We start from the raw sequence: 27,773 nt of genomic DNA on the forward strand, positions 1-27,773 counted from the left end.
ACTCTGCGTCATCGATCGGATTTCGTTAGTAAGTTGAACAGCCCGTTGCAACTTCAACTTGTCAGCCCGAAGTTCTTCAAGTTCATCTTCGACTGTCATTCCAGCTTTGATAGGGCACGATATGCCAGATACACTTCCAAATGGGACCCCCGAGGAATCTGTGCCACCAGCAGCTATAATATCAACACCTGTGAGCGACGATCGAGCACAATCACTTGAGGCGTTCAAGGCAAAGCTCCGAAACGCAGGATTGTACCAGCCTGCCTCCAATGACACAGCTGCATCTCACGATGACATAACTTTACTGTACGTTCCAGTCTTTGAATACGCTGTGTCATTGAGTTCGATTCAGGCTTACGTTGTCTCGGCAGGCGTTTCCTACGAGCCCGGCGGTATGACGTAGACAAAGCACAAAAGCAGTTTTCTGACACAGAAGCGTGGCGCAAACAACATAACGTTGACGAGCTATTTCGTACCTTTGAGGCTAACGAGATGGAATCAGCCAGGAGGTTCTACCCTCGATGGACAGGTCGTCGCGACAAGGTCAGATGGAATTTACTTCGGTCATCGGCAATCCAACGATAACATCATTTGGTCCACAGGCTGGCCTGCCGGTCTATGTATACCGTCTTGCTTCCTTAGATGCGCCGCTGCGGAAGGAACTCGAGTCTGTGCCTTCAGACCGCCGATACCAGCGAATGTCAGTACGTATTCAAATTACCACACATCGTTAGCTGAAGCGGCAGCTGTAGTGTTGTACTTTACGAGGCGATGACGCGCTTTGTACTGCCGTTATGCTCTCATCTCGCTGCACCAACACCAGTATCATCGGTGACTACTATAATTGATTTGGAGCAGGTATCCTTATCTGCCATGTGGTCTCTACGAAGCCATCTTCAGGTGGCCTCTACGATGGCTACGGCGAATTATCCAGAGACCCTCAGTACAATCGCTATTGTGAACTCGCCATCTTTCTTTCCTACAATATGGAACTGGATCAAGGTCTTTCACAAGTATGTATGTTTGTGTTCTTTCAATGCTGACCTTCTTCCACAGACCTGGTTCGACGAAGGCACTCGCAACAAAATCCACATCTTGGGCAAAGATCCGGGTCCTACTTTGAGATTGCTGATCGATGAGAGGGATATTCCACAGTCGTATGGTGGACAACTGCCATGGAAGTTTGAAGATGACCCAGACCTGGATGATGCTATTAAAAAAGCTATTGGTGAGATGCCCAAGGGTCCTGTACTTTTTGTAGACGGTTCCACGGTGAAAATCTTAGGTTAGTTCTTCGCCAGAATACATCTATGAATTATAAGTCATCTCGTGACATTGCTATGTTACATTACAATTGGGAATGTGTACGATGATATTTATGTAAAATAAGTCGATAATGAGCGGCTACGAGCAGTAAAAACACATCTATGCATCGTCATCTTCCGGTTCCGCAGTGACACCATCCTCATTCCAAACTTCAATAAACTAGAGATAACCGTCAGCCTTATAAGGAGTAAAGTGGAAGAAGACTCACCGTCTGCCTGTGAACCGTCAGGTCGTGCTCGTGAACGAGAGAAGTAGTGGCATAAGGGAGGCGGGTCCACGTAATTGGAAGTTGGTGACGTCTGATAGCAGGTTTATCACCGATAGCGCTCTTCTTGCCGAGCACAAATTTAGAACATTTCCTGAGAGGAAAAGAAAGATTAGTAGAATGGATGGATCTCTGTACAAAAGACCCACTCTTCTGAAAGCCCGTAAAGAGACTTGAGATGGGCTTTAAGAAGCATGGCAATCCCGATAGTTATTGAGCTTCTCATGATAGCAACGTCGACGTGGGACATTTCAGATGGGGCAGAGGAAAATGGAGCATTTGGGGTTTCCTGATCAATTGAACGCGTAAGAAAGTCAGACATTGGTGGCTGGTGAGGTGCATTATGGAGAGGTCGAGTATCATGCAGCTGCGCTAGGAGATGAGAAGGCGATAGAAGGTCGATCACTTGCATGCCAGCGGTCGATAATACGGAAGTCAAGTGTTTAATAACAGTGATGACTTCCTCCTGTGTTCTGTAGTCAAGAGAGGCAAAATTCTCTGCCATGTATCTTGCGAAGTCAACGTCATCCTAGTTTCCCGTGAGCATTATGAAACGGTACAAGGTAATACATTACCTGTGATGATTTCAAAGAAGGGTTGATATCAAAAGATTTTAGGAGAGCTCTCAGGAAGTCTTGACGAGAGGCTCTTTTCTCCCGCACGAGAGAATACCACCTCTGAAGCAATGCCGCTGGTTCTACTTGCAATCGATAACCTACACTAACGTTCAGGACACGTTACAACAAATAGTGAGTTCAAACCTTTGACGGCATCTGTGGAGATCTTTTTCTGGTAGTCGAACGACTGTCTTGCACTAATGATGTATCGAGCATTCAACAAAGACGCGTGTTTGCTCCAGAGTATTGCGTGGAGTGCATTAGCCCGTGAGCTGATGGCGTTATTTGGACAAGTTTCCAATGCAACAATGACAGGGAAGGACTACCGAAACTGCGGTCAATGAACAATCGTAAGAAGACTAAAGCACGTACTTGCAACGGATGAGCGAGACCCTGTTTGATGGTGAAGCTGAGAATGTCAACAGCAACATTCTGGATTTGAGAGTTTTGAGACAGGGCTGCGTCCAAGATTGAAGATATGTATCGTTGAACAACGGCTGAGCTGACACTGTATCTTTATTAGTAGATCCTTGCGAGAACGATTGTTTGATCTACCCGGAGTCAGCAAAACCATCTGTGTTCCCTACCAATTCCGCCATATCTACTACCCCGCCTTGCTTGGCTTTGGTGCCTCCTGCGGAAAATAAGTATAGTGCAAGGGCACAAAATACGACCCCAACCTTTCTGCTCCTCATGGTGCTTCATAGATTCGGACACTAAGAAGTCGTGCATGATCCGTAAAAGTCGCCCGCGGCTTTCAAGATCAGAGGAGTGAAAAATATCATCCATGATGGAAGCGGACCGCCCCAGCGTCATTAATGATGGTTGTGCGCGGAACAAGAAGCCTTCATGAAGGTGAGAAGGCCACGAACCAGATATAGCGATGAGGCTTACCGAGACACTGAAGGATGCGTCCCTTTAGACCAACGTCATTGTACTTCTCATATAACTCCAGTAAACTCTTGTAAATGTGCTCTACGACAGGTCCCTAGAAGAAATGACGATGAGTTCGATAAGTCAGATAATAAAACTAAAAGACGGTACGGGAGACACAGAGTTCAATTCTGAAACGAAGTCTTGAATCGATGTCAAACTACTGAATTTGTGGACATTTGTGGCAGCTTACCTGGATAATCATCACGGAGGCGGTCAAAATCGCAATGTTCACCGAGTAAGGCGACAATAAATATCAGAATGGATAATGTCCTGTTTTCAACCGCTGTCATTTGGTAAGAGGATGGGCGAGCGATGGCCTGTTGCAATCGAGCTAGAGCATAACGTGAGTGTGAATCTGTCCAAAACAAAGTCTTCGTACCATTGCATGACTTGACTAGAGCGACCAGACGATTGAAATCATGCGTGAGATGCTGTACTGCTCCGCACATGCAAGCTACACTTTCTTGCAGACTCTATGGTATGACTGGGTAAATAATCAACACCGATGACCAGGTAACTCACCACGACTCCGCCGATGTGGGATGGTTTAACAATCATCGGTTGCAACACAAGCTGTAGTTCCTGACCAAACTTTACTGCAGTCTTGGGCATGTGGGGTATCGATATACGGAAAATCTTGAGTAAATAATCGGAAACAGCAAGCTCTTCGGACTAATGCGCATTGAGATTTTTGTATGTTTAGGATGGTGGATTCTTACCGAGGAGGGGTTCTTGAGATACGGGAGCAAAGTAGACGCGTTTGCTCCTGAGAGGACAGAGGGGTATGCTGTAGTGAATAGATATATGGTCCTGACGCAGTTGTGCACGGTCTGCCAAAAGAATGTGTCAACAACATCGATACAATGAGCCACGTGCACGTACGAATCCTGGCAAGTCCGAGGCATCTACCAGCCCATCAATGAGGACTTCGCAGATTTCAGAGTAATTTCCTCGCAAATACGATGCGCCAGCGGCTTCTTGGCTGGATATTACTTTATGTAGCATATCCTCCAGCGGTGATTGTCGGTCCTTAAAGTTGGCTGATACGCCCATGATGACTGAGACCTTGGAGAGAAGTGGCCCCTTGTCTTGGCCAAGACCAGATGACAGCACTGAACGGGTTTTAGGGACTCCACTCTGTGATGCAGCCTGGAACCATAATTCCTCAACCGTCTTGATGGCCAAATCCTTTACTGTATCATCCTCATCCAGCATGCGAAGGACTAACTTTGTCGCGATATCTATGCGTCGAGAAAGATCCTCTGTGCCAGCGTAACATTGTTTGAGGAGTTTGATCACACGTTTCCGAACTCCGAGTCCCGTATCCTGCAAGAGTCAGCTAAATGAGCTTCTGAGCGATAGAATATTCTTACTGCGATACGGTCGGCAATTTTTGTGTAATAATCCCCAACAACCTCCGGCGACTCTATCATATACTTCCCAATTAGTTCTACAGCGGCGTCGCGCACAGCTGGGGAACTATCAAGCAAATGACTTTCGATCGCCCGACGGACATTTGGCTTGTGGCGTGTCAGTAAGTGCTGAGTCGATGAACATGTTCACGCACTGCTGCTAAGATGCTGGAGTCACTGTTTACAATTTGTCCAAGTGCTCGTAATGCTTTTGTACGCATGAAAACAGCGGGTGCATCAAGTGCAAGCAGGACGACATTAAGAATTGGCCCGAAGGAATTTCGTAACGTCTGAATAGTCCCAATCTCTTCAGCGTAACGATCAACCTTATTTATTTCCTCCTGCGAGCTGCCAGAGTGTGTCAACTCGAGCGATTCAGAGGTGGTTTAGAAGCTTACCCGACATCAAAAACATCATTCGACATATCCTTCCAAACGTCCCTAAGGGCAGACTTGAGCTTAGCGTAAAGCTTTGACTGTAGACCCTCATCATCCTCTTGCGCTGAACTGCTAAGTTGCTTGAGTGCAACTGCTAATTCTTGACCCCAAGTAGCCGCCGTCAGATCATTTGCACTCTTTTGCATGTCAGGAGGAATGTAACTATGTATCTGAAGTCACTCACGTCATACGCTTGATCTTCAGAAGCTCTTTTATAAAGATGGGAAAATATTGATTGGTGTCGAGATATGAGCATGTCCAAGTGTTTGACATCGCCGGAAGAGATGACCTGCAAGATATAAGGATATTGTTGTTGATAAGACTCAGATTAAATACAGACCTCATCAAGAGAGTGGAGACCGTGCTTGTCATGGTCGTGTACTTTTACCTTCAAAGAGCTTGAACGTATCCGTGCCGCGATGACACCAAGATGATCGAGCGCAATGCTTTTTGCGGCGTTTGTGTCCGTTTGAGTGCTCGTTTTCACGTCATCTAGAGAAGAAACCTGTGACAGCATTTAAAAGAGTTTCACAGTCAAGGGTGCAAGACTCACCATGAATTTACAGACAATGCTGAGTAAGAAACTTGCAGCTGGCCATTCTGGCCAATACAGGACGACAAGAAGGTCGGAAATAAGGTTGTCAAAAATTGTTCGGTATTCGGCCTCGTTGGAATTTTTGGTCAATTTCCCTTTTCCAGATCTAGCGACATGGTGTTATCAAACACTGAAGTCAACAATATTTTACTCACCTCTGTGTCAAATACACGACTATCGTTTTTGCAGCATTCATTGCGGACTCCAACCCCGTAATATAAAGCTGTATCTCCTACACGGGCGGTTAGGTATGAGATACTGCTAACATTAGCACTGACCTCCGCATCCAATTCATCCATCAAAGGTTCAGCCGACTTCTCATTGGTCACGCTGTCCTGTCGACGAAGAGCTTGGCGACTCTGGCGACGTTTGGCAATCTTGCGCGCTGCAACACGGACATCGTGGGCAGACGTTTGTACGAGCTGAAATAGTAGTGCAGAGACTGTTCGAATGGAGCGACCATCGCGTAAGCTGAACATGATATGTCAACGTTGCTCGCACTCAACATCTGTAAGTTTTCACTGACCGGAACTGCCCAGCCTTCTTATGACTGTTAGAAAGCTTGATGAGTGACGACAAAATTTCTTCTATGATCCATGATCGCTGCTCTTCGTGATTGGCAAAGATCTAGACGAATAATGAGTGGTGGTTTGAAACACGAAAGACCAGCGTACACTTCGAATGACTGAGAGTGCGTCCAACCGAAGACCTCTCATAGCGCTATTGCCAAGTGTATTCAATACAACATTATCTTTCTTGCTCTTGACATCTCCTTCGCCTGATTCCACTACAAAGAACGGCCCGATTGCGATATACACAGTCTGAATGATAATTGCGTCTGACATCACAATGTTTTCACTGGAGAACAACACATTGATGCGCGGAAGTACAGCCGAGACTGCCTGGAAAAGTTCGCTGAGCAATCGTCGAAGATCACCAGAGTGTGTATGAGTGTTGCTGTGAATGCATTGGAGTTGTGGTGACGACGATCCACCGACGCTTGCAGCCTCGACAAATGGGAATAGAATCATCGTTAGCTGGTTCTTGACTGTACTCAAACAAGCAGTTATGAGCTCCTCGGAGTAAAGCTGTATCATGAAATTGACAGCAGGGGGAAATTGCCAAGAAGTTAGATCAACCTTGAAAATTGACCAGAAAGGCAAACCTGTTTAGTCAGGCCTTCTCCGCTTAATAACGCAACGCAACATTCCACGGCGAGGATACTATCGCGCGCAACTTCTAGCTGTTTTGACAAATCGTGAAGATGCGCTTCTGTCAGCTCTCGAGGCATGTCAGTACTGTCTACTTCCAACTCGTGTGTATCTTCCTCTGGAATATTCAGTAAGGCAGAGCCTGTGGCATCCCGATCTTGTTGGACTACTCTTTGCGCTTTTGGACTCTTCTTCGGTTTTCGTGGCGATGCATTTTTATCTGCATGAGGGACATATGCAGAGGCACACAAGGGATCAAGAGCTTCCCCAGCTTTGATGCTGCGCTCCAGAATTTTTAGTAGTCTTGCAAGGATAGTGTTGTCGATGTCGCCTAGCGCCTTCCTCGCTCTCGGGGCGTCTATGCTATCGCGAGCAGACCGTCTAGATCGTTTTGTAGGTCGAGCGAGCTGACTGAGATGTTTCGTCAGTTTCTTGATCACATTGGCTTGCAAGTGGGGGTGTGAGCAATCTGTGGTGAGTGCAGAAAAAAAGTCTTTCGGAAGCTCTGATACATCGATGTCCACGGCCAACGAGTCTTCAGCTTCGAATATGTCCTCAATGAGCGCGGAGAGTTTTTCGAGAGGTGCTGAAGGGAAGATGAATGGTTGATAAAACATCAATGAAAGATTTCCTACCTCGTTCATCTCTATCACCTGTACGACGTGCAGACAACTTTACACTAGCATGGATATCAAACTTGTACCGGACATCATCCTCTTCAGACCCCGATGCATCAAAATTATATGCAGGGGTTGACATGGACGTTGACAGAGGCCGCTTCTTGGAAGGAGTCCTCCATGCGCTTGGTAAAGGAGGTACCTCTACATACGCCATTACCTGTCGCGGTGTAGTTCTCGATGAGGGTGTACTAGTTTGTAAGGAGTGAAACTGAATATTCAACTCTTCCTGACATTCGGACGGTACAGTGTGTACACGCTTCAGCGGAGAACCTTTGTCTTCACCAGTATATTTTCGCTTCTGAGGAGTCACGCTGTTTTCTGCGGGTGCCAATGGGACGGGAAGGTGAGCAGTAGAGCGCGGAGTCAACTGTGTGGATGTAGGGGTACTCGGGGGAACGTGAATCTGGGGGGATCGAGGAGCTGACTGTACGATTAAATGGGTGTTGGATTGCGATTGCACAGACCGAAGGGCCACAGGCTGAGATGGAGTTTGGGTAGAATTTTGCAGTTCGTCTTCCTTGATGTCACGTTCAGCTTGTTTCATCTCGATGTCTCGATTCTTCTGAGCAATGAAATGGTTAAATGCTGCAACAGGCTCTTTACGCCGATGAACGGGTTCGGTGGGTGGCTTGGGTTGGTTAGGATACGTTAGCGGATGTCCTAATGCGAATGCGAGAGAAGATGAAGTGCTTCGAATGCCAGGCGGAGGTGGGGTAGGGTATGCAGCAGGAGGATTCATGCGTTGAATCAATGACTGAGCAAACGGAAGAGGATGATACGTTGATTGAGGTTGGGATTGTAGCCATGGAGATGCAAACTGAGAAGAAGCGAATCTGTGTCTAGAGATGTTAATATTGAGTTAAGCTGATTGCAACAGTTTGACGTACGAGCCGCCTTCGGACAGTAGCCTCACGGAGTCGTCCCTTGTATTGTGCCAGTAACGTGAATCACCTGTGGGCATCGACGTAGTTGAAAGATAGGAGAGCTCATGAGAGTATTCTGAAAGCGGGGAAGGCGCCGGAGCTGGCTGGTATTGCGACCCAGAGTTATATTCGAGATAGGTCCGTTGCAAGTAGGTGGGGTTAGGTGCGGACACAGATAAATGATTCATGTGTCTTCCCGCTAGATGAATTGTTAGACGCGTTTGACGTGTCAAAACGTATAAAAATCTAACCGTGCGTGGAAGGTGTCGCAGAAGCCGTTGGGTATGCGGCAAAGAGCCTGTGAGCTTCGTAGGTCGAGTTGGGAGCATGGCCATGTGTTACAGGATCTGGCGAGAGCTGGCTGCGGGCGTCGTGGCCAGCTTTCTGCTGCCAATGATGGCTGTTCATGATGAACGAGCTGATTAAAAGACAGCCGCGAACAGGAGCAGAGCCTCGTGCTCTAATAGTCACTGGGCCAGTTCCGGAAGACTGACGAGTGACTTCGCGCGTGACGTGTTTTCGGTCACTGTCACAGCGCCTCTCTCAAATATTAGAATTACCACAATAACTAATACATAGGCTGTGCATCATGTCACTTGGACTCAAGTCTTCCTCCGTTTCCTTGATCTTCCTTCCTCAACATCGGCTTCCCTCTTACTCTTCATCCCTGCAGCTCTCATATACACCTTCTTTTTCTCCCTCTCCTTTTCTGCATCTTTAGCCTCGTCCTTTTGAATCTTCTTGCGATGTGTCTCCTTGCGCACTTGTTGCTTTTCACGACGCCGTGCTATTTGATCCTTGCGCAGCGCTCGAATCTGTTGAAGTAGTGCGATTGCTTTCTTCTCCTCAGGCTCTAGTACGACAGCACGCTTTTGCATGTAGGTCTGCTTGCTCTGAGGCTTCATAAGTTTGGGTTTTGAGGCGTATGGAAGAGCAGCTTGTAGCTTCTTCGGGACTTTAAGCGTGTTGAATCGTCGGGCGGGGCGTTCTATCGGTTTGTAGGTGGAGTTGACAGCCAGTGGAGTTTTCAGCCCTTCATCTCGTCTAATTTGACCTGTTAAGCGCATGCCAGACCAGCGTGACTTGTCGGACAGAAGGAGAGATGTGACAGGGTTGTAGAATTTGCGAGGTTGGATTGAATACCACGCTCTTAGAAAAATGATATCTGGGCTCGTAATTCAGAGTGAATCCAATCCACGTCGGAGGCGACTTACCGCTCATCAGCACTTTGTCTTCAAATGTGGCACGGAAGGCACCCTCCGGCTTGTTCAGCGCTTTCTTTACCTGACCTCTGATGCCAGATACCGTCCGGATGCTCGCACCTTCGAACTTCGCCACCTCCAGAGCGCTAGTGAACATGTCCCTGATGAATGCTGTATTCTTGAAAATCTTGAACGGCACACCCGTAAGCTTCAGCTTCTTCACGATTTTTGTTGACCGGTCAATGTCCAGGACCACACCAGTCGCGCTTACTCTGAATGCAACAGTCTCCCCTGAGAGCGCGTTAAATGCACAAAAACCTGTGTTTGGGAGCGCAACTGGGCCATAGAACGACGCATAGCAATGCATGTGCTCTGGCGTATATTTCAACATGCGCATCCTGATCGAATGGTCGTCGAGTGAATATATGGGGACACTCTGGAAGCGCCTCCAGCCGAGGGAAAAGATAAGCGGGTCATTCGTCTTCAATGTACGTGCAAACCAGCGGTGGCGCTTAATGCGAACTTGGAGGTATCCCATACGCTCCTCTGCAGCCAGTAGTCCACCGACGATGATAGGGTAGCATGGGTCGAAGTGTTCGATGAATTCGCAAGCGACTGAAGCAAGTTCTATGCGCACATATGTTCCAGGCCGATAACCCTCGATAAGGGCACGAGTCTCGGCATCAATGCCCTCGAATTCAGTGGGAGCAGGTTGGGCTTTCCTGGATTCCAGGTCGACGAGGTCAGCGCCTTCTGGGTTTTCGTGGGCCTTCATTTCCTGGTCTGCCTCGCCACCGTCATGATCTCCTGTGATAAATAGCGTCCTTAGAGAATCCAAAACTCCCTCATCTTCCCACTCCCTCAGCGCACCAAGAGACAGCGCCTCTTTCGTCATGTCCAGATCATCTTGGTTCGTAGCACCGGAGCCGTTCACCCGGAAGAAGTCATCATCTATTTCGTCCGGTTTGACCCCAGGTTTGTCGGCGCCATTGGCAATCTGTTCTGGACTAAGCGAACTGGAATAAATCATCGCAACCCAGTCTTTACGCCGCTTCCGACGGTTGAGCTCCTCGAATGCAGCGCTTGCTTTCGCAGCCAGTCCGGATTTCCACGCTGGCACATTATCCTCGTTGTCTTCATCAAACTCTTCCTCGTCATCGCTCAAAATCTCCTTTTCATCGTCAGCATACATGACTTCACCTGCTCTGCCACGGCCTTCATCATCGGACAACCCAAGTTCGGAGTCAGAGTCAGCAAAAGCAACATCTCCTTCTTCCTTTTCCTTGCTGGAAAAACCATGTGTAGAGCGCACGATGGTGCGTGCTGCGTGACGGCCTGTATTTGAAGAGCCGGTGCGGAACTGCTCGTCCTCTTCGCCACTCCCTTCATCGTCCTGCTCGTCTTCCGAGAATACCTCTTCTTCCTCCTCAAACTCACTGTCGCCCTGTGAAGCATCGTCGTCCTCCTCGGCATCGTCGTCGTCGTAGCTGTTTTCTCTATTATGATGTCGGGTATCAATAGTCAGTGGATTTGACGAAGAACCAAAAAGGCGGATGTTGCTCCGGGCCACTGTCTCTTCAAGTGTCTCATCGACGTCTTGTAGGTCAATGACCATTCGCTCACCCTCGCCATGAGGAACTGCTCACAAGAGTCAATAACATGCAATCAAGCAACGTCAATTCTGCTCACCATCGGTGGCTCCTCTTGTGAAGTTACCAGGGACATTAATCCACACAGCGTCCTTGTCGTACATAACACCACCAACATCGCTCATGGGTGCATGCACAAGAAGTTTCTTCTTTTCGCTCAACTTTCTTCGTTTCTCAGAATCCGCATCTGGCAAGGGACATGGGTCGCCGAGCTTTGTCACTGTTTTTATATCCATATCGCCTACACCAGGGATGTGCACCTTGGTGCTTTGCCGCAAATTTGTCCCTCGCAAGTAACCATATAGGGTCACAGTGCGATCGCACCGACCTTTCGAGATTCTTATTTCCTCGCGCGGCGTCAAGTCTTCTATCCTGTCCACAAGAAGGTATGGGTGAGTATTCCTAAAGACAAGGGGTCGAAACTTCATGACGCTGATGAAACGGGAAAGATTAAGGATCTCGGTATCGGGATAACGACCGTTGAGAACACCAGAGAGATAGAAAAGTTTCGCGCCTTGATATATCTCATTCCAGAAGCGTCTTTTGAGTAGTTTTTTGGTAGCCCTGAGGGTGGCTTGTTTTTTGATGAGGTCGAGATGAGTAAGGATGCCGATGACTTTTGGAAAACCATGAGCCTGGAGGATGTTGAGGAATTCAAACGTTTCCTGTCATCGATCAAAGATATTTATGATATGAAATTTTCGGCATGAACAAGCGCACCATTTCAAAGCCGTAAGAGCCATCAATCATGAGGAGAACGAGGTCGGCGACCTTACCGATGTCGATCATAGAATTGAGGTCGCTATTACACTCGATAAATGTGAGTCTCCTTTTCTTTCCAGCAACCACAGTGATCGGACCCTTGGCTTCGGACAATGTCTGCTTTGCGTATCTTCTGACGAGGCTTTTGAGCAGAGTGGTCTTGCCTACGCCTGGAGGCCCAACGATTGCGATGATGACTGGTGGGGGTTCATCATCAGGCGTTCTGTTTACGAGAGGGACATGAAGACGAGCTTCATCACGCTCGACGTTTCTCCGGGCCTGGCGATCGGCACGTCGCCCGGATTTTGGTGCAAATGCCTGAGAGAATGTTAACAAGGAAATGCTAGAGAGCGGTTCGCAGATAGCACCTTTTCATTGAACCCCGTTTTTTGTTTTCCCTTGCCTTTCTTTTCAGCTTTTGAGCCAGACTGGGCTGGACGGTGAGGTTTATGGGTTTGTGTTTCCATCAGGTACTACTAAAAACTGTGGCAGACCATCAAGCCGGGAGTTATGCTCGCTCACGTGACTGGCGCGTCGTGTTGTTTTTTTGTGTGGATTCGGTGTGGACCGTGTCTTGTCGCATTGAGTTCGACTGTGACTTTCTTCAATCTCACCCTTCATATAGCTTTTGATCTTTAATCTCATTCTTGTTTCTTATTTCTACACAACCTGCGCTGCGAAATTGATGGCGCGACGTCCGTCAACCACTTTCGAATTTTCTATTCCTGGTGACGAGCTCGAACAGTCTCGCATTCAGCTCGAACAGCAGATACAAAACACTGATTTATCACTGCATCTTTCATCTTCACAAGGGGACGACGACAGCGTTGAATATCCGAGACACAATTCTAACCATTCCCTAGGCTTTGCATCATTCGAACAACCCAGTCAGCACTTTGACTACGATGCTCCCAGTGGCTTGCACGCGTGGTCCACGCATGAAGATGAAGGTGTAAATCCTTATGCCGGTGAGACTGTTTCTACAATCGGCCACCATGCCAGCGCTGTCACAATCGGCGCAGGGCTCGGTGGACATGGTCAACGGAGGGAAATCAGTCTCAGTGGTGCTGAGTACGACCCAGATCGCCCGCTGCAAGATATGATTGCTGGTATGGACAGCCGCATCAGTATCTTAGAGCCTCACACCAAGTCCAGACAAATGGTACGATCCATCAGGCTTGTTTCTCTTACATCCACTAACATGCCCTTCAGCCCTGCTCTCGTGAGGCCGTCGATGCGTCAGGCGACTACGATCTGTCTCAGGTCTCACAACATGTGGCACTTGCTGCAAGACTCCGTTCTCCACCTCTCGAACCTGAGTCGGCTGAGTTAGAAGCAGACCGCTCGCTCAACACCTCCCGCCGCAAACTCTCCGCCAATTTGCAGCGTGTCGGCTTCTCTCCACGTCGACCGCGCAATTTACAAAGAAGTACTGCGGCGCAACAGTCTCCCTCTCGCTCCTATTCGTATCTACATGATGCACCTGATTTCCAACATATTCCATCCTATTCCCGAAAAGCAACAACTCCTAAAGCACGCAAGGCCTCTCATTCTGTATCTTTCGACGTGGATACAACACCCGTGCGACGGCATGTATCCCAACCGCAGTTAAATGTTCAGCCGCCCACACCATCTGCAACTAGCTCCAAATTTACTCGTATGGCGAGGGGCCTTGCGAAGGATGTGCATGAGGCTCAGGCCGAGGATGCCGCATTACTCCAGAACCAATCACAGACTACTACTACCCCTCGTGTGGCGCTTGCAGGTTCTCGTCGTACCTCTATGAAGCACCACGATGCATTGAAACAACCCCTTCACGACGTCCTCGATCACAGTGCCGTTGATATTAATGTAGAGGTGGCCCCACCAAATCGGTCATTGAGGAAAGCCAGCAGAGGACGAGTAAACCTCCCAGACTTGACTGGCCTTACGAGTGCAGTTGTTTCTCCTGCAAAGGCCAACCTTGAACGCTACGGTATCAAGACCGCTGGTTCATCGAAAGAGGTGGAATGTCTGTAATTCTTTTTCACCCATTTCAAGAATCTCAATTCCTGTACAGCCCGTCTTATAGCGTCACTTAACGCCCTTCATGCAAAGCTCGCTCATCTTGAAACAGAAAACGGCATCGCTCGCCGCCGCGTCCGGGAACTCGAGTGTGAGCTCCAACAATGCAAACGTGATGTCGCTCGAGAACGTTCTAGAATCATAGAACAAGACCCAGGCGAGCCATCATGGAAAAGGGGCAAAGGGGAGCGACGAGAGAGAGAGGAAGAACAGTCAAAGTATTTCGAGGTCGTGGAGGAAAAGAAAGGTCGGCTATAGCCCGTCGTTCTGATGAATCTCATCTGACCCGCTCGTATAGCCCTCGAATCCTTGATATCTACCCTCCGCTCACACCTCACCCGTGTCACCACAGACTTGACAGCACAACAACAGCTCCTGGAGGACCTTAAGAGACTCAGAGAGGACGACGCCAAGATGCTTGCCCAGAAAACTGATGAAATCGGTGCCCTTCGGCTCGAGGTTGAAAGGCTTGCGGGTGAGATTGAGGTACTCAGGAATGTTGTAGAAGAGGGTCTCAATGAAAGACGGATGGCGAGGGAGCAGCAGTCACAACTCGTGGAAGAGCAAGACGAGGTCTCTGTGCCGGACCAGTTGCATCAGGAGCCAGACCTAGTGACTACTCGTTCTGATTTTCAGTCAACAAGAAGGTTTGTTGACGTGGACGAACTGACGCGGATATCGGAAGACCTGGAGGAACGAAGATCTGAGCGATCTTCCTGTGGAAGCCCGTCCCTGTCGTCACGACATAGCTCGCGGTCGCACCCAGGTGACATGACTCGGCTCACTGACTCCGAAGATAGTAGATGTCACGCTACTCGAAGGGAGCCTTCGAGAGACGATGATGTTGCCCCATTAACTCGGATATCAGAAGATCTTGAGGAACAACGTTCTGAAGGATCCTCTCGTGGAAGTGTTCCCCTGTCATTGCGCCATGGCTCGCGTCCAGGTGACATGACACACGCTCGAGTCGCTGAATCCGAAGACGGGAGTCGGCCTGCGACTAGGAGGGAGACGTTGAAGGATGATGAAGCTGCCCCCTTCCCCCGTATTCGTTCAGGTCGCCTCGAAAACTTATTCTTCTCTGCACCGAAACACAACTCTGGGACATGCACCCGGTGTAATCACCGGTCAACGCGCACCGGTAGTTATGCGAACACGAAGGCCACACGGTCAAGTCAGGGACGGGTCCCACTCTTGAATGATCAGGGCCCTAATGCGCAAGTCAAGGACGATCCCCTCCAGTCCCGAGCGAATGCCTTCGAACCCGATGGTGTCGATTCGTACGAAGCCATCTTCCAGGGCGGCAAATTACCACCACAGACTGTGCTCGTCAGGGTATTACGAGAACTTGAGGAGGAATTCACACATCATAAAGGGTTTGGAATTTACTATGACATTTATTGTCCACGCGCTCATTCATTTTATATAGGATTTATAGTGAGCTGGCAGACGAATACAAGGGTATGGACTCAACGGTGCAAGCGGCGAGGCGGCGTATTGTGGCTGATCATCTTCAAGATATCATTGATTTGATCGAGCGCAAGGTTGTAAATCAAGCTTGATTTGATATCAGCTTTGCTAACTGCTCAATAGGTCGATCAAATTCAATCTCTGTATGATCTTTTGAAGTTTGAAGATAAACCATCTTCTCGGCAACGAATATCTTGACAATCACGTCGGTAAATTCTGGGTGGAATTTAGATGTCGTCTGTTTTATTTTACACCACAATTGTAGCTTTCCAATCGAATTGCATTCATATCGGTGACCTGTGATTCATGGGCCTATGGCGGTTCTCTGCCGTACGATGTTAAGTATCTGCGTGCACCAGAAACGTTTGGATGGGGTTGACTGAAGCAGTGCGTAATAGTTCTCCAGCCATCCTTCGACTCGTCTTCCGATGCACTAGGCGGATGTGCGAGAAATCACGGGTAAGAAAGAAAAGTTGTTGGCTGCTGGAGGTTATTGTAGCAGCTATCTTAGATTTCGTTGGAATTGCCCAACGACTTTGCAGCCACAGTCAATTGATCAATTGAAAAGGGAAAGGACTTGAAGCTTGATCAGTTCAGACACGCGCCACCGCGGCGGAAGTGCGTTGGATCAAGCCCAACGTCTTGGTGACATCAAGGGGTGAAGATTTAGTAATGAAACCTGCACACTATGCTACCCGATATCATGGTGAGCTGCCGATAATACACTTAGGGCCGTTGACGATGTTGACTCGGAGTAGCCCACTTGAACTTGAAGGTTCATATAGCCTCATAACATCAGTCAGTGGAGACCTGCGTAAATCCAAAAGCTGCAGACGATACGAAACGAGTGACCGTTCTCGATGTGGTCACTGATTTGGTGGACGGGTATATACAGACCGACCGACCTGAGAATACAATGCTTTTCTACTGGCTTGGGTGAGCTTGGAGGAGGTTGGTCAGGTGTCCTGGTCCGACTGACTCCATAGCTGGCTGTTTTCTCATACTATCCGTACATGTTGCTTAAAGGAAGGTAATGGGGATTGCACTCCGGCGCCTGCGTAGACGTCAGAACTACGTATCTGCATCGTCCATGAAGTAGTAAGGAGGAATTACCTTTTCTAATGACTTTACCTGGCACGAACAGAGGAGACTGAGGTCATCTTTCAGGCGTGAAGCTGTGCGAAGTGATGGTGCGATAAGATTCAGCTATATGTTTCCACGCATGACCTTCTCGGTTCACATGCTGCCTGGACTGTCGGAGGCATGCTGATGAGAACACTTGGTGTCTTCGAACCACGTTATTGTCTTTCAGACAGCTTAAACAATGTTTGTTCATCCAAGAGATTGGTGCAATGCGGCATGAAAGTATTTCTATGATTGATACAGTGGATGAATAACGACATCTTACAGTAATGGAACAAGACGTGGGTGTAAAGGAGTTGGACATGCCACGATCACCGTCCGTATCTATTATGCATACATCAGCAAAATTGAACCAGAAAGAAGAAGAAACACACTTCTGGAGCTCCCATTCACGATTATCAAGCGGACATACATTGCGCGTCTTGAGCCAACGTGAGATACAGTGGAAATGGAATGCGTGCTTTGGAAGGAGTGGCGGGGATGAGATCTAAAGGAGTCATCGAGTAGCGATAAACTCACGTTGCAAATCCCCCATGCAGCATTACATTCGTCTGTAGATGCTGATACCTGATTTGCCTGACAGTCGATACCTAAATGACAGCGTCCTTTGAGTGACATTGGGATGAGATGCAAGTAGACGCACAAAGATCCATGATATGATTTCTGCATATAGCACAGTTGTCGACGACGATATCTGTGAGAAAAATTGAATGCTTCGATCAATTTTAGGGATAGGCAGCGTACCCCATGCCCAAAGAGATACTGCATTCCACTGAGCGACTTATCAACGGAGGGAGCGAGAGTATGAGACAGACAAGACCATACCTTCTTTACTTCGAATCGTTGCTTCCCGTCATCCTTTGCTTCCTTTTTGGAGGGTGCAGGAGTATCAACGTCCATGTCTGCCATCTTGATCTCGAATAACTTTGCGGATGTTCAAAAGCGAGCGTTCCTGTACCGGTGTGCTTATGCTTAGGCATGGTGTGACCGGGTGTTCATGTCCAAATATAGTACCACATTCACACGCTGTCGACCGATGATATCATCAGCATCTAATCAGCTGCAGCCTGCTAAGTGCATCTTGGCTACTGCGACCAAAGCTCCAACTCATCCAAGTCTACCTACAACCACAACCACATCAACCATGTTTTCAGTCACAGTAAATCGAACTAGTAGCATATTCGTTCTCTTTCCCTGACTTCAGCTTTCAGGTCTCGAACATTTCTTCAAGCACCACTCAGGAGAAGCTTCATGAATTTTTCAGGTAATATAATACTTCACTCCATTGTTGCCAGTTACTAATTTCGCTGTGCTATCAGTTTCTGCGGCAAGTGAGTTTTGTATGCCTTCTTTGTCCTATGTTCGTGATTAACATTGATCTAGCATCAAGTCGATTGATCTCAAATCTGAGGGGGAGACAGCACAATCCGCAGTTGTCACTTTTGAGAAACCTTCGTCTGCCGGTACAGCGCTCATGGTAAGACAACACACTATGAATTTGAATCCGATTAACCAACACCTCATCCCTAGCTCAATGGGGGTACTCTAGACGGTGAACAACTCAACATCACCTCCGACGTCGAACACCACAATCATCAGGAGCAACCGCATCACTCAAGCTCACCTTTCGAACAGTCAGAAAAGCCTAGAGCTGGAAGTACGTATTCCCCCTTTGTTATGGACTAGCATCTTGACATCCAAGTACAGTTGCCGCCGAATATTTGGCAAAGGGCTACTCACTTTCCGACCACATCTTGCAGCGAGCCATCGAAATTGACCGTGAGTTAATTCATGTACCATGTCGAATGCCAACTCACGCGTCTTCCTTGTTAGACAAGCAGGGGATTTCCAAACGGTTCTTAGATTATATGCGCGGCCTCGATACAACAGTTGGACAGAAAGCTCTCGGTTCCGACCAAACAGTATCCGGCAGAGTGCACTCAACGCTGCAGAATGCCCGTACCAGGGCGAAGACCATCGACGAACAGAAAGGTTATTCCAAGGTTGCCCACGAGGTTAGTAGAATGATCTCTATCCGAATGAGTTTAACCCACGATTACAGTACTACTCAAAGGCGATCTCATCTCCATTTGGAAAGTCTGTCCTCGAATTTTACACCAATACTTCAAAGCAAGTTCGCGACATTCATGAAGAGGCTCGTCGTATGGCCGACCAACATCCAGTTACGAGTTCATCCGCAGCCAATACCACACATGCCACCAGTACAGGTACGGCGGGACCTGACGCAGAACCTGGTCTCGCCACCCAAGCCTCTCCTACCGTTGTTTGAAGGCTATCATGATGAGTTAGGAGCAAGTTGGTGTCGATGTCCTGTCTGACTGTAGGACAACACATTACATCACACTACGTGTTTTCAATGACTGAAACCCCTGTAATAATTTCTTTGTACCATACTATGATTCGGCTGCCTTTTCCTACAGGTAGGAAGTCTGATATATACTACCACGAGCATCGGCAATGCCCAACACTTGTAGCGCTGTTCCTGGCTTTTTCACTTTTTCAACGTTCGAAAGAAATGCATCTTTTTGGTCATCAGTGTGCTAATTCGGCGGGGGGTTGCAATAGCCAGGTAGTTGTGGTATGCGCTAATGATGGCTAGATTCATATCTAATGAACAATAAACGGCATCAGCGCAGTTTGGGATCATGTGTCACGAGCGCAGAAGTCATAGTGACACATCTTAACGCAAATGAAAGAGGCCAAGGTATATTACAGGACCGGTGGTTCGCTGCAGCAATAGGTCGGAAGTAAACGGCGGTAAGAGAACTTCAATCTCGGCAGCCTACAACACAATCATCGGCGATTAGCGCCAGCCTTGTTTTTCTGCAGAGCCGGTGAGTAATAAATTATAGACTGAATTGACATACGAGAGGTTGCCACAACTAGGCAGAAAGTAATTAGAATACCCTCAAGTCATCATGGACATGAAAATTCCGTGTGTTCAGGATGGCCAGTGGGCTCAGTTCGGTCCCGATATCATGATATCGCCCGCCGGGAAGCCACGACCAGAGAAGATCGACGAATGGAACGTTAAGGTGCCAGAATTTCATATATTGTAACCAACTTATCTCTTGACTTATCTTCCAGTCAACACCCGCAGTTGTGAGTCACTGTTTTAATTATAAAAAGTTTCGTTTGATCCGCGGCAAGAACCACATTTACAACTGTTCGTGCTTCTTGTTGAGATGACTTCGATGGTGCAGATTTCGTATTGCGACCGCATGGTTTGAATGCATTAATGAATAGTAAATGAATCCCGAAGTCAAAGCCGAAGTGTCATCGTGTATTGCAAGCTAAAGGCAAACTCAGCCGGTGACCCAACTTCTTCTTTCTCAGATTTACGTACCGCGGAACTTCTAGTGACACCGAAACTCAAGCACAAGTTCAAGTTGTACAACTCGGTCACCGGTGTACAAAGGATCATCAATATCATCAATCGCAGGCTCCAGGATCCGCCACAATTCTGTCATCCTTGGTTCTACCCGACCACGATATCTTCGCCGTAGCTCATTTTCATTCTGTCGCGAAGACTTGTTGACATGTCGAATCCCCACATGGCCACGAATACAAGCGAATACTCCGGCGAAGCGCAAGCATATGCTTGCTTGAAGCCTCATCGATCCTTATGCGAAGGCCGATACATGAATAGTTCAGGATTCATGCGCCTCAGCCAGGTGCCAGACCGAGCCCGAGCTGCGTATCTATCCCAAACAGTCCAAGGTGTGTTCCTCACCCGCATGGACCACAAACTATGTCTCAGGTCCCCGACCCCGCGGTGCCGTATTGCGAAAACGTATGGTTCGTATGATTGCTCACCCAACCGCAATTCACTTCGCTGGTTTACAGACAATCAATATATGATGGAAGATCATACTCAACTTGGAATACATCAATCAGAAGCGGCTCAGAGAGATATCTCGAACACACTCATTTACTGTGTAGCCGTTAAATCCGCTTTTCTTGATCAGAGTTTCAGGACTATGCCATGTGCTTAGTAGACTTCCCTTATCCAGAGTCCAGGGTACTCACTGGTCCCAGGTCGAGCATCTTTCTCTGTCCGGCCGTCAGTCTGATTTCGGCCGAGTTCACTGGCACTGATTACCATGCAGTCGCTTTTAGTAGCTACTAAGCTAGCCTGAATAGCCTATGGTCCTACCGTGATCCAACGCCCAGTGAGGTGTGCCTGGAACTTCGGCCGATCAGTGCAATGCCGAAGCTTCCCGATACATGAACACGAGTCGTTAAAGGTCCGCTCACCAGAGAGTTATTGCAGTTCTGCGGCTCCTCGAAGGCATGGCTTCTCAGGACCATTCGTCAACATCGGACTACTCTGCGTCGAATTACAACCAAACAGCGGCATTTGTGTATTCTACTGAGTACACTGCACCCATTTTGTCCCTTTTGAAACCTTCCATTGGCGAAAGAATCGTTGACTTTGGATGTGGAACCGGGGAATTGACCTTGCGGATCCAAGAAGCTGTTGGTGCGAGTGGGTTCACTGTTGGTATTGACTACAACAATGACATGGTTTGTATGAACCGAGTTGCTACCTAACTAATATTGATGTCTTTGTCAGGTTTCCAAAGCTTTAGTGAATGGGGTTAGGCACGCGTACATATCTGACCTTCAAAATATTCAAATACCTCCTGTGTTGGAGAGCTCTTTCGATGCTGTCTTCAGCAATGCCGTACTACATTGGTGTAAACAGAACCCGCGCGGAGTTCTGGATGGGGCAAAGCGGCTGCTCAAAGTCGGTGGGCGTTTTGTATGTGAGATGGGCGGATTCATGAATTGTATCGGTAAATCTACGCTATTGAGTGGATAGCATCTTTAATGACGACAAATGCAGGCGTTCGGATCGGCCTTCACCGGGCTGTCAAAAGGCGAGGTTACGAGCCCGATAAAATGGATCCCTGGTACTTTCCGACAATCGAAGAATATCAAAGGGTCTGTCATGTGTTGAATGGCTGTCAGCTGCTCATATTTTTTTGGCTGCGTAGTTATTGCAAAGTGCGGGTTTCCGCGTTAATACCATTGATTTGGTTCCAAGGCTGACGCCACTGCCGGACGGTGGGCTCCGTGGATGGCTTCAGCTGTTTTCGCGCCGAACGTTCCTGAAGGAATTTAGTGACCAGGAGGCCGCCGCTATCATAGACGAGGTCGTGGATATGTGTGAGGTTGACATGAAGGACAAAGAGGGGAATTGGGCTCTCATGTACGTTCGATTGAGATTCTTGGCAACCCTTGATAGCCCTTGATAGCCCTTGATGGAACTGTTACTGAAGAATATTTGTGCAAAGTTGACCGTAAAGATGTTTATTTAATTATGACGGATATGATCCCTCACTTCCATAACTCTGCTAAGGAGTATTCCCAGGCTATCCCCTATAGGCAAAAAAAGAAATGATTGCTAAATAAGGGTCCACTCGGACCAACAAGAAAGAGAACGGTCACGTGGTGAAAACTCACGCCGCGTGCTGGCTTACAAGTTTCAACACTGCAGCTGCAACGTTTAACACTCTTGCTTTCAGTGCCATGGCGGAAGCTCGTCCGGCATGGATGACGGACGATTTAGATGAAGAGTGGATAGACGAAGACGAAGCGTCGTCCATGGGTACTCAGTCCATCTCTCTCACAACTCCGTTACCTGGCTACCTGCGAACCCCAAGTCAAGCTCAGGATGACACTGAGCCACTTCCAGTAGCACCTGAACCAGTTGGTACGTTCTTAATCCGCGAGGATATACCCATTCCAGCTCTCTTGCAAAAGACGCCAGGTCGACAACCTAAGAGGGGCATCATTAAAGACTTCTTCAGTCCTTTAGCACTCGAGAAAATGTTCGAGCCACCTTCACCACCTCCTTCGAAGCCAATTGCACTTGCGTTCCAGTGTGCTCCAACAATCCCTTCTCGCCTATCTCAGGCCTACACGCCAAACGACTCACAGACAGACCTCGAACCAGGCAAGCCTACAGTACCCTCCCTCAATTCACTTGCGCCGCCCGGATCTAGTGTAGAATGCAAATTCACTTTTGCTGTTCCTCGCACAAATGGTAGTTTGCCTCAGGCAGAAAGCACGCCAAGTGTTTACAACATCGCACGACCTCCCATGACAGACCCACGCCTACGCCTTTTTCAGCTTCAGTACGACACATTCACGCGTGATCACTTGTCGGCAATGGTCGATTCAATAGCAATCAATACGCCTTCTGGTGGAAGCGCAGAAGGCAATGGTTCTTCCAGGAGCATCCTACGCCCAGGATTGATCAACGTGCAAGAGGCCACCGTCTCAGACGACACACCTATTCGCAGCATTAAACGGGTTAAACTCAGCCCTCCAAGCGACTATTATGGCGAAGGCGATGGTGCGGGTGCTACTATCGCGAGGCCAATGGTCTCAAGGGTAGACTATGTTGGCGAGTCTCGTTCCCTCATGCAACAGATCAAGGCCGCACGCGATTTCTCCACGATATCTACTACGGCAGGTCTGCAATCCCCCGAAAGCCAAGCCGACGATAGAGCTGAGGCTCTTAACGCGCAGTCCAGGCCTTCATCAGGTATGTAAATCATTGGCGTATGTACATGTCAATCACCAACACTTGCATAGGGACTGGTACCTCTGCCCTTCGCGTCCCCGATGATCGTAGCGCGGTTACTACAAGTTCATCAACAGCCATAACTGCTCCCAGTAATCATTCGTCTCTTGCATATCGCCATCAAGCAGCGAGTCTGATGCAGCAGATCAAAAATGATATTCGAGGGTCAAAACGTCTTTTTTCGGGTGCCACTGACATATCCCATCTCACCCATGCGGACGACATTTCACGTATCGAACGCTCGTGCGACAGTGTATGCTCCGTATCTCAAGTTAACCTCGGCAAGAAGAAAGTCAATAAGTTCGGGTCACCCCGCAGGCCGTCATCTTCCTCCAAGAGCTACCGCAGTCCACGGAAAGCGTCGCGCAATACCATCATTGAGGATGCTGACCGAACTTTGGAGCACGAAATGTCCAATATGTCCATTGAAGCACCCTGGCAGCATCTAGTTACATCCGTGTCTATCACACCTAACGCAGGTCTCAATAACGTCCCGCACATTCGGGTAACTCCTTCGACAAGTCAGCATTCTATGGCACATGCTCGTGAACAGATCCCTTCTTCGTATCCCTCATCTTCGACCCGCTCTGGCCCCAATGAGGATATTAACAGGATGGTGTCCTCTAGCACAGCTTCTGGAACCATAACCACGACGAGCAGTGCACCCTCGTTCGTAAAACATGCTGGTCCAGTTCAGATTACCCGCATTGCGCCATCGGATGTACCAGCTCTCCCACAGAGAGTCGGGCGTATGGTCTATGACAAGGATCTCATGAAGTGGGTGAGGGTCGCTACCCATGCGGCCTCAGATGCCGAGGACCAACGCAATCAGACAACTTGCACCGGCACAGATGGAGATAGTGAGGATCCATTCAAAGACATAGAGAGCCTGAAGGAAGATGACTCCAGGGATACGCATGGAAGCGCGCACATAGATGTTGAAGGTGATATCCCTGAAACTGGAGGAGAGCATGATGAGATGGAGATCAGTCGCGTTGAGGAGGTCGAAGGGGATGTGGAGCTAAGTGATCAGGAAGAAGTTGACCTGACATCCTTTTCCTTCGACGGGCCATCGATCGCGGCTGTCCGCATTATGCCATCGGATGATTCGGAAGGAGAGGGGGAAGTGCAAACAAGTCATTCTGAATCAGACAATCGTCATGGAACTGCGCTTAGGGGTGAAGGCGAGGACGCTGCTGCAGTCTTTGAATCAGAGGATGAATGCTCTCCTGAACTGCAAGCTCCTTTGTCCATCCGGCCTGCTTCGAACTCTACTGCGGTAGCTACGCCAGTTGCGCCACAATGTCGGTCATTATCGCTCACCACTCCAATGCCCCGCTCAGCCCTGAAGAGCACGAGCGTCACTCCCGTGTCCGCTATGAAGGACCCGAGCCGTGAACGGCACGGCACTCCGGCGCAGCGACTCGGCCACTGTCGTTCCGTAAGTTTTTCTGATGGAAAGAGGGACGGGCCTATACGGGGCCTGAATCCAAAAGGCCACGAGAGTGATGACGATGTGGGTAGCCTGGCTACGAGTACTTCAGAGCATGACCCTGCACAGGGGCTATTCATTCCTTCGGCAAGGTCCAGACGCATAGCGGAGATGATGGAGAACTTAGAAAACCCTGGTGAGTTAGCATAATGCCGCAAGTGTGTTGCTCAATGTTGATGTATGGCAGGGTTTGATAACGTGTCGCCCACCAAGTCATCAAGTTCGGGCCGTCCACCGACAGAAGAACTTCAACCTTTCGCTTCTAGGCGGCCGAGTAGTCAAATGGCTATCGCCGATTGTAGTGGATCGACCCATTGTGTGTTCTCAACGTTACAGAAGAGTCGTTTAAGTGGGAAGGACCAGAAGACAAACGCTACTTTCCTGACTGAGTGCTCCTTTGGTTTGGCGCATGACCGACTCGTGCAGGTGATCACGGATGTTCAGCCATTTGAGCCACACTGGGACGAGCTGCACAGTATTGATCTCTCTCGCAAGTCGTTGGATGGTGTGACTCGACTGAAGGAGTTTCTACCGAAGCTAGATTCTCTAGTATTGTGAGTTGCTACCTACGGAAGCAAATACCGACGGCTGCTGACGTCTTCCGAATTAGAAATCATAATCAGCTGTCATGGCTGAGCGGCATCCCCAATTCTGTGCGGACGCTTTCTGTCGCTCACAACTTGTAGGCTTTTTGTTAAATTCAAGTTACTTCCACTGACATCGCGCCCTTTGAAGATTGACAGGTGTCACTTCATTTAGTTACCTGCAGAACATTGAAAGCCTTGACATAAGTCATAATGACATCGACTCCTTAACACGTGGGTACTGAGGACCGTGTCGACAAAAGTGAGCTGACAGGCAAATATGTTTTTCCAGAACTGCAGTGTCTTCGGCACTTGAGGGAGCTACGAGCTGATGGCAATCACATTACCAGCATCGACGGCCTTCAGAAATTGGATGGGCTGACCAAGCTCAGTCTACAAGGCAACCAAATTCAAGAAGCCGATTTTGCCAAATATCGATGGTACGATCGAATCTTTCCAAGCCTCCTATCTTTTACTCCCTAGTGACCAACAAACATATAGGCCGCGTTTGGAGATGCTAAACCTGAGCGGGAACTGTATTTGCAGTATCCTGAACTTGGCATCAAGCCTACCTGCACTAATTGCACTCAATGTCGGTGTGTAATTTAACTACATATTGCATGGGGCCCTGGATAACAAGCGCAGGTTCCTGAAGACAATAATACAGTGGACAATATTGAGCCTGGTGGCATCATGCCAAGATTACGGATCCTTCGAGCTAGCAGCAACCGATTGAGGCGCCTGAACATAGCCCCATTCCCAAACCTCCGCACGCTTTACCTGGACAACAATTTTCTCGACACTCTCGTAAAGGCGGAACGCCTTTGTAAGCTGGAGAATCTTAGCATGCGAAATCAAACTTCTTGTGGATTGTGAGTGCACAGCACCTCGGTGTTTGGGTTAACGTCATTCACGGAACACTTCATTATACCGTTCCTTGTTCCCTTGATGATGGGATGGCTATGTGATCTACAGCTACCTTTCTACCCGGCAGTTCCGCGATGTAAAGCGACTATACCTTTCTGGTCCGTATAGCAAAACTGTGGTCACTTGAGGCAGGGCTCATCCGTTTTCTAGGGAACAAACTCAAGAGTGACTTCATCGACGAGCCCTGTTACAATTTGCTGTACCTTGAGGTAGCCGCTTGCCGGCTCACCTCTCTCCCACAGGATCTCGCGCGTCTAACGCCAAACCTAAGGGTCCTGAATCTCAACTACAACTTTTTGAATGATGCGCTCTCCCTTGAGGGGCTTACCAGACTTAAGAAGCTGACTATGATTGGTTCGCGCTTGAAGGGGACTAAACAGCTGATCCGCATATTACAGCGTATGCCTGATGTGGAAATGGTTGATTTCAGGTGAGAAATTTGACCCTAGATTGACCCTTTAGGTGTGTGTTAAATGCTGATGGATTACGCAGGATGAATCCGTGTACACTTGGGTGGTATCTACCGCTTCTGGTGAAAGACTTACCAGGGGCACTACAACCATCTGAGAGAACTGAGGATGTTCAGCTCAGGGGTGAGAAGGGAAGCAGAGAATATGGATGGCAAGAACTAGACTCGAAGTTCCGCCGGGACCTCCCGGATGATGCATATGTCGGCCGCCTTGCATATCGAGGGCTGATCATGCGAGCATGTCCCAGGATAGGGATGTTGGATGGAGTTGAGGTTTCGGAGAAGGAACGGACGAAGGCTGATCAATTGCTGCAGGGGATGATGGCCAAGAGTAAAATTAAGGGGAGTAAGGGGAAGTCAGGGACAATCGGCGCTGGTGGCACAAGGTGACCGACTCCACTGCATTGATCGAATTGGGGTGTTTGCATTGTGATGTATTTGCGGTGTTTGTAGATCACAATATATCATACTGTAGGTATCCTAAGTGGAACTTTGTTACGTGAATGGAACGGGATGATGGTTTGAAGCGATGATGATTCGAAAATGATCTGAGAGAGTCGATCCCGAAGCTTAGTGGGGGTAAGTACGAGGGTGACGATGATTTTAGGTTTGTTGTATGGTCTTGGAGCAAAGGATCGATGCGGAAGGCCGCCATCGGAAATGTGGAAGAGCTGTATACTAATTGTGGAAGGCTACCGACCGTTGGCGGTGCAGAGAAACGTAAGTGAACCCTATTGGAACGGCTTAAGGGGAGAAATGAAGTCCGCGCATTGAAAGAGTGCCTGAAGGAGGTGTAGCGCTGGAAGGATCTGAAACTTGGGCCCCTCGAGGCGTATAAGATTGAATAATATAACTATATGTGGGGTACGTTAAGTATCTATGATACATATTTGATTCTATTTGATTGGCCTTTGGTTACGACTCGGTCGTGAGTATTTTTTTATTACGGTACCGTGTCGAGAACTTACAACTTGACAGGACACAACTCGTGAG

The 27,773-nt window shown here is 48.5% G+C and overlaps 8 protein-coding genes across 8 annotated transcripts; 5 read left to right on the plus strand and 3 right to left on the minus strand.

Annotated features, from left to right (window-relative positions):
- Nucleotides 1-6: 6 nt before the first annotated feature.
- Nucleotides 7-1,480, plus strand: HD556DRAFT_244886 (CRAL/TRIO domain-containing protein). Its single transcript, XM_041309999.1, has 5 exons — nucleotides 7-306; nucleotides 372-543; nucleotides 603-700; nucleotides 753-1,002; nucleotides 1,057-1,480. Exons 1-5 carry the CDS (start codon nucleotides 122-124, stop codon nucleotides 1,288-1,290), a joined length of 939 nt encoding a protein of 312 aa, XP_041162803.1. The 5' UTR covers nucleotides 7-121; the 3' UTR covers nucleotides 1,291-1,480.
- HD556DRAFT_1464651 (uncharacterized protein) lies at nucleotides 1,358-8,810 on the minus strand (the record flags this gene model as incomplete). The annotated part of the gene is made up of 29 exons (XM_041308328.1): nucleotides 1,358-1,485; nucleotides 1,535-1,685; nucleotides 1,741-2,120; nucleotides 2,167-2,306; nucleotides 2,353-2,530; nucleotides 2,581-2,716; nucleotides 2,764-2,842; nucleotides 2,889-3,053; nucleotides 3,103-3,196; nucleotides 3,253-3,284; nucleotides 3,335-3,475; nucleotides 3,524-3,617; nucleotides 3,667-3,816; nucleotides 3,864-3,974; nucleotides 4,027-4,470; nucleotides 4,518-4,664; nucleotides 4,712-4,904; nucleotides 4,955-5,130; nucleotides 5,178-5,282; nucleotides 5,334-5,498; nucleotides 5,547-5,694; nucleotides 5,744-5,820; nucleotides 5,867-6,059; nucleotides 6,115-6,215; nucleotides 6,263-6,676; nucleotides 6,754-7,385; nucleotides 7,435-8,312; nucleotides 8,367-8,601; nucleotides 8,654-8,810. 29 exons carry the CDS (start codon nucleotides 8,808-8,810, stop codon nucleotides 1,426-1,428), a joined length of 5,976 nt encoding a protein of 1,991 aa, XP_041162804.1. The 3' UTR covers nucleotides 1,358-1,425.
- Nucleotides 8,811-8,934: 124 nt separating this feature from the next.
- Nucleotides 8,935-12,514, minus strand: HD556DRAFT_1355450 (DUF663-domain-containing protein). The gene is made up of 5 exons (XM_041302463.1): nucleotides 12,384-12,514; nucleotides 11,974-12,333; nucleotides 11,294-11,918; nucleotides 9,617-11,242; nucleotides 8,935-9,567 (listed from the first exon to the last, which is right to left on the minus strand). Exons 1-5 carry the CDS (start codon nucleotides 12,480-12,482, stop codon nucleotides 9,005-9,007), a joined length of 3,273 nt encoding a protein of 1,090 aa, XP_041162805.1. The 5' UTR covers nucleotides 12,483-12,514; the 3' UTR covers nucleotides 8,935-9,004.
- An 82-nt stretch (nucleotides 12,515-12,596) lies between these two features.
- Nucleotides 12,597-15,833, plus strand: HD556DRAFT_245523 (uncharacterized protein). The gene is made up of 6 exons (XM_041310001.1): nucleotides 12,597-13,177; nucleotides 13,228-14,026; nucleotides 14,075-14,326; nucleotides 14,378-15,455; nucleotides 15,509-15,623; nucleotides 15,673-15,833. The coding sequence occupies exons 1-6, from the start codon at nucleotides 12,701-12,703 to the stop codon at nucleotides 15,745-15,747; spliced, it is 2,796 nt and encodes a 931-aa protein (XP_041162806.1). The 5' UTR covers nucleotides 12,597-12,700; the 3' UTR covers nucleotides 15,748-15,833.
- Nucleotides 15,834-16,875: 1,042 nt separating this feature from the next.
- Nucleotides 16,876-17,657, minus strand: HD556DRAFT_1355457 (uncharacterized protein). The gene is made up of 6 exons (XM_041302464.1): nucleotides 17,518-17,657; nucleotides 17,437-17,464; nucleotides 17,336-17,386; nucleotides 17,212-17,282; nucleotides 17,067-17,152; nucleotides 16,876-17,016 (listed from the first exon to the last, which is right to left on the minus strand). Exons 1-6 carry the CDS (start codon nucleotides 17,599-17,601, stop codon nucleotides 17,004-17,006), a joined length of 333 nt encoding a protein of 110 aa, XP_041162807.1. The 5' UTR covers nucleotides 17,602-17,657; the 3' UTR covers nucleotides 16,876-17,003.
- A 179-nt stretch (nucleotides 17,658-17,836) lies between these two features.
- HD556DRAFT_1440816 (uncharacterized protein) lies at nucleotides 17,837-18,982 on the plus strand (the record flags this gene model as incomplete). The annotated part of the gene is made up of 8 exons (XM_041306181.1): nucleotides 17,837-17,851; nucleotides 17,904-17,956; nucleotides 18,012-18,023; nucleotides 18,076-18,169; nucleotides 18,223-18,349; nucleotides 18,400-18,471; nucleotides 18,526-18,707; nucleotides 18,755-18,982. 8 exons carry the CDS (start codon nucleotides 17,837-17,839, stop codon nucleotides 18,980-18,982), a joined length of 783 nt encoding a protein of 260 aa, XP_041162808.1.
- Nucleotides 18,983-20,785: 1,803 nt separating this feature from the next.
- HD556DRAFT_1464681 (S-adenosyl-L-methionine-dependent methyltransferase) lies at nucleotides 20,786-21,971 on the plus strand (the record flags this gene model as incomplete). Its single annotated transcript, XM_041308329.1, has 4 exons — nucleotides 20,786-21,240; nucleotides 21,290-21,512; nucleotides 21,563-21,660; nucleotides 21,714-21,971. Exons 1-4 carry the CDS (start codon nucleotides 21,007-21,009, stop codon nucleotides 21,969-21,971), a joined length of 813 nt encoding a protein of 270 aa, XP_041162809.1. The 5' UTR covers nucleotides 20,786-21,006.
- Nucleotides 21,972-22,196: 225 nt separating this feature from the next.
- On the plus strand, nucleotides 22,197-27,572 carry HD556DRAFT_1355510 (uncharacterized protein). Its single transcript, XM_041302465.1, has 11 exons — nucleotides 22,197-23,269; nucleotides 23,320-24,936; nucleotides 24,988-25,354; nucleotides 25,411-25,482; nucleotides 25,536-25,618; nucleotides 25,677-25,824; nucleotides 25,886-25,980; nucleotides 26,040-26,256; nucleotides 26,360-26,409; nucleotides 26,462-26,741; nucleotides 26,804-27,572. The coding sequence occupies exons 1-11, from the start codon at nucleotides 22,249-22,251 to the stop codon at nucleotides 27,168-27,170; spliced, it is 4,317 nt and encodes a 1,438-aa protein (XP_041162810.1). The 5' UTR covers nucleotides 22,197-22,248; the 3' UTR covers nucleotides 27,171-27,572.
- The last annotated feature ends 201 nt before the right edge of the window (nucleotides 27,573-27,773 follow it).

The sequence above is a fragment of the Suillus plorans genome (assembly GCF_016647745.1).
Source record: "Suillus plorans strain S12 chromosome Unknown HD556scaffold_15, whole genome shotgun sequence".
NCBI classification, from domain to species: domain Eukaryota; kingdom Fungi; phylum Basidiomycota; class Agaricomycetes; order Boletales; family Suillaceae; genus Suillus; species Suillus plorans.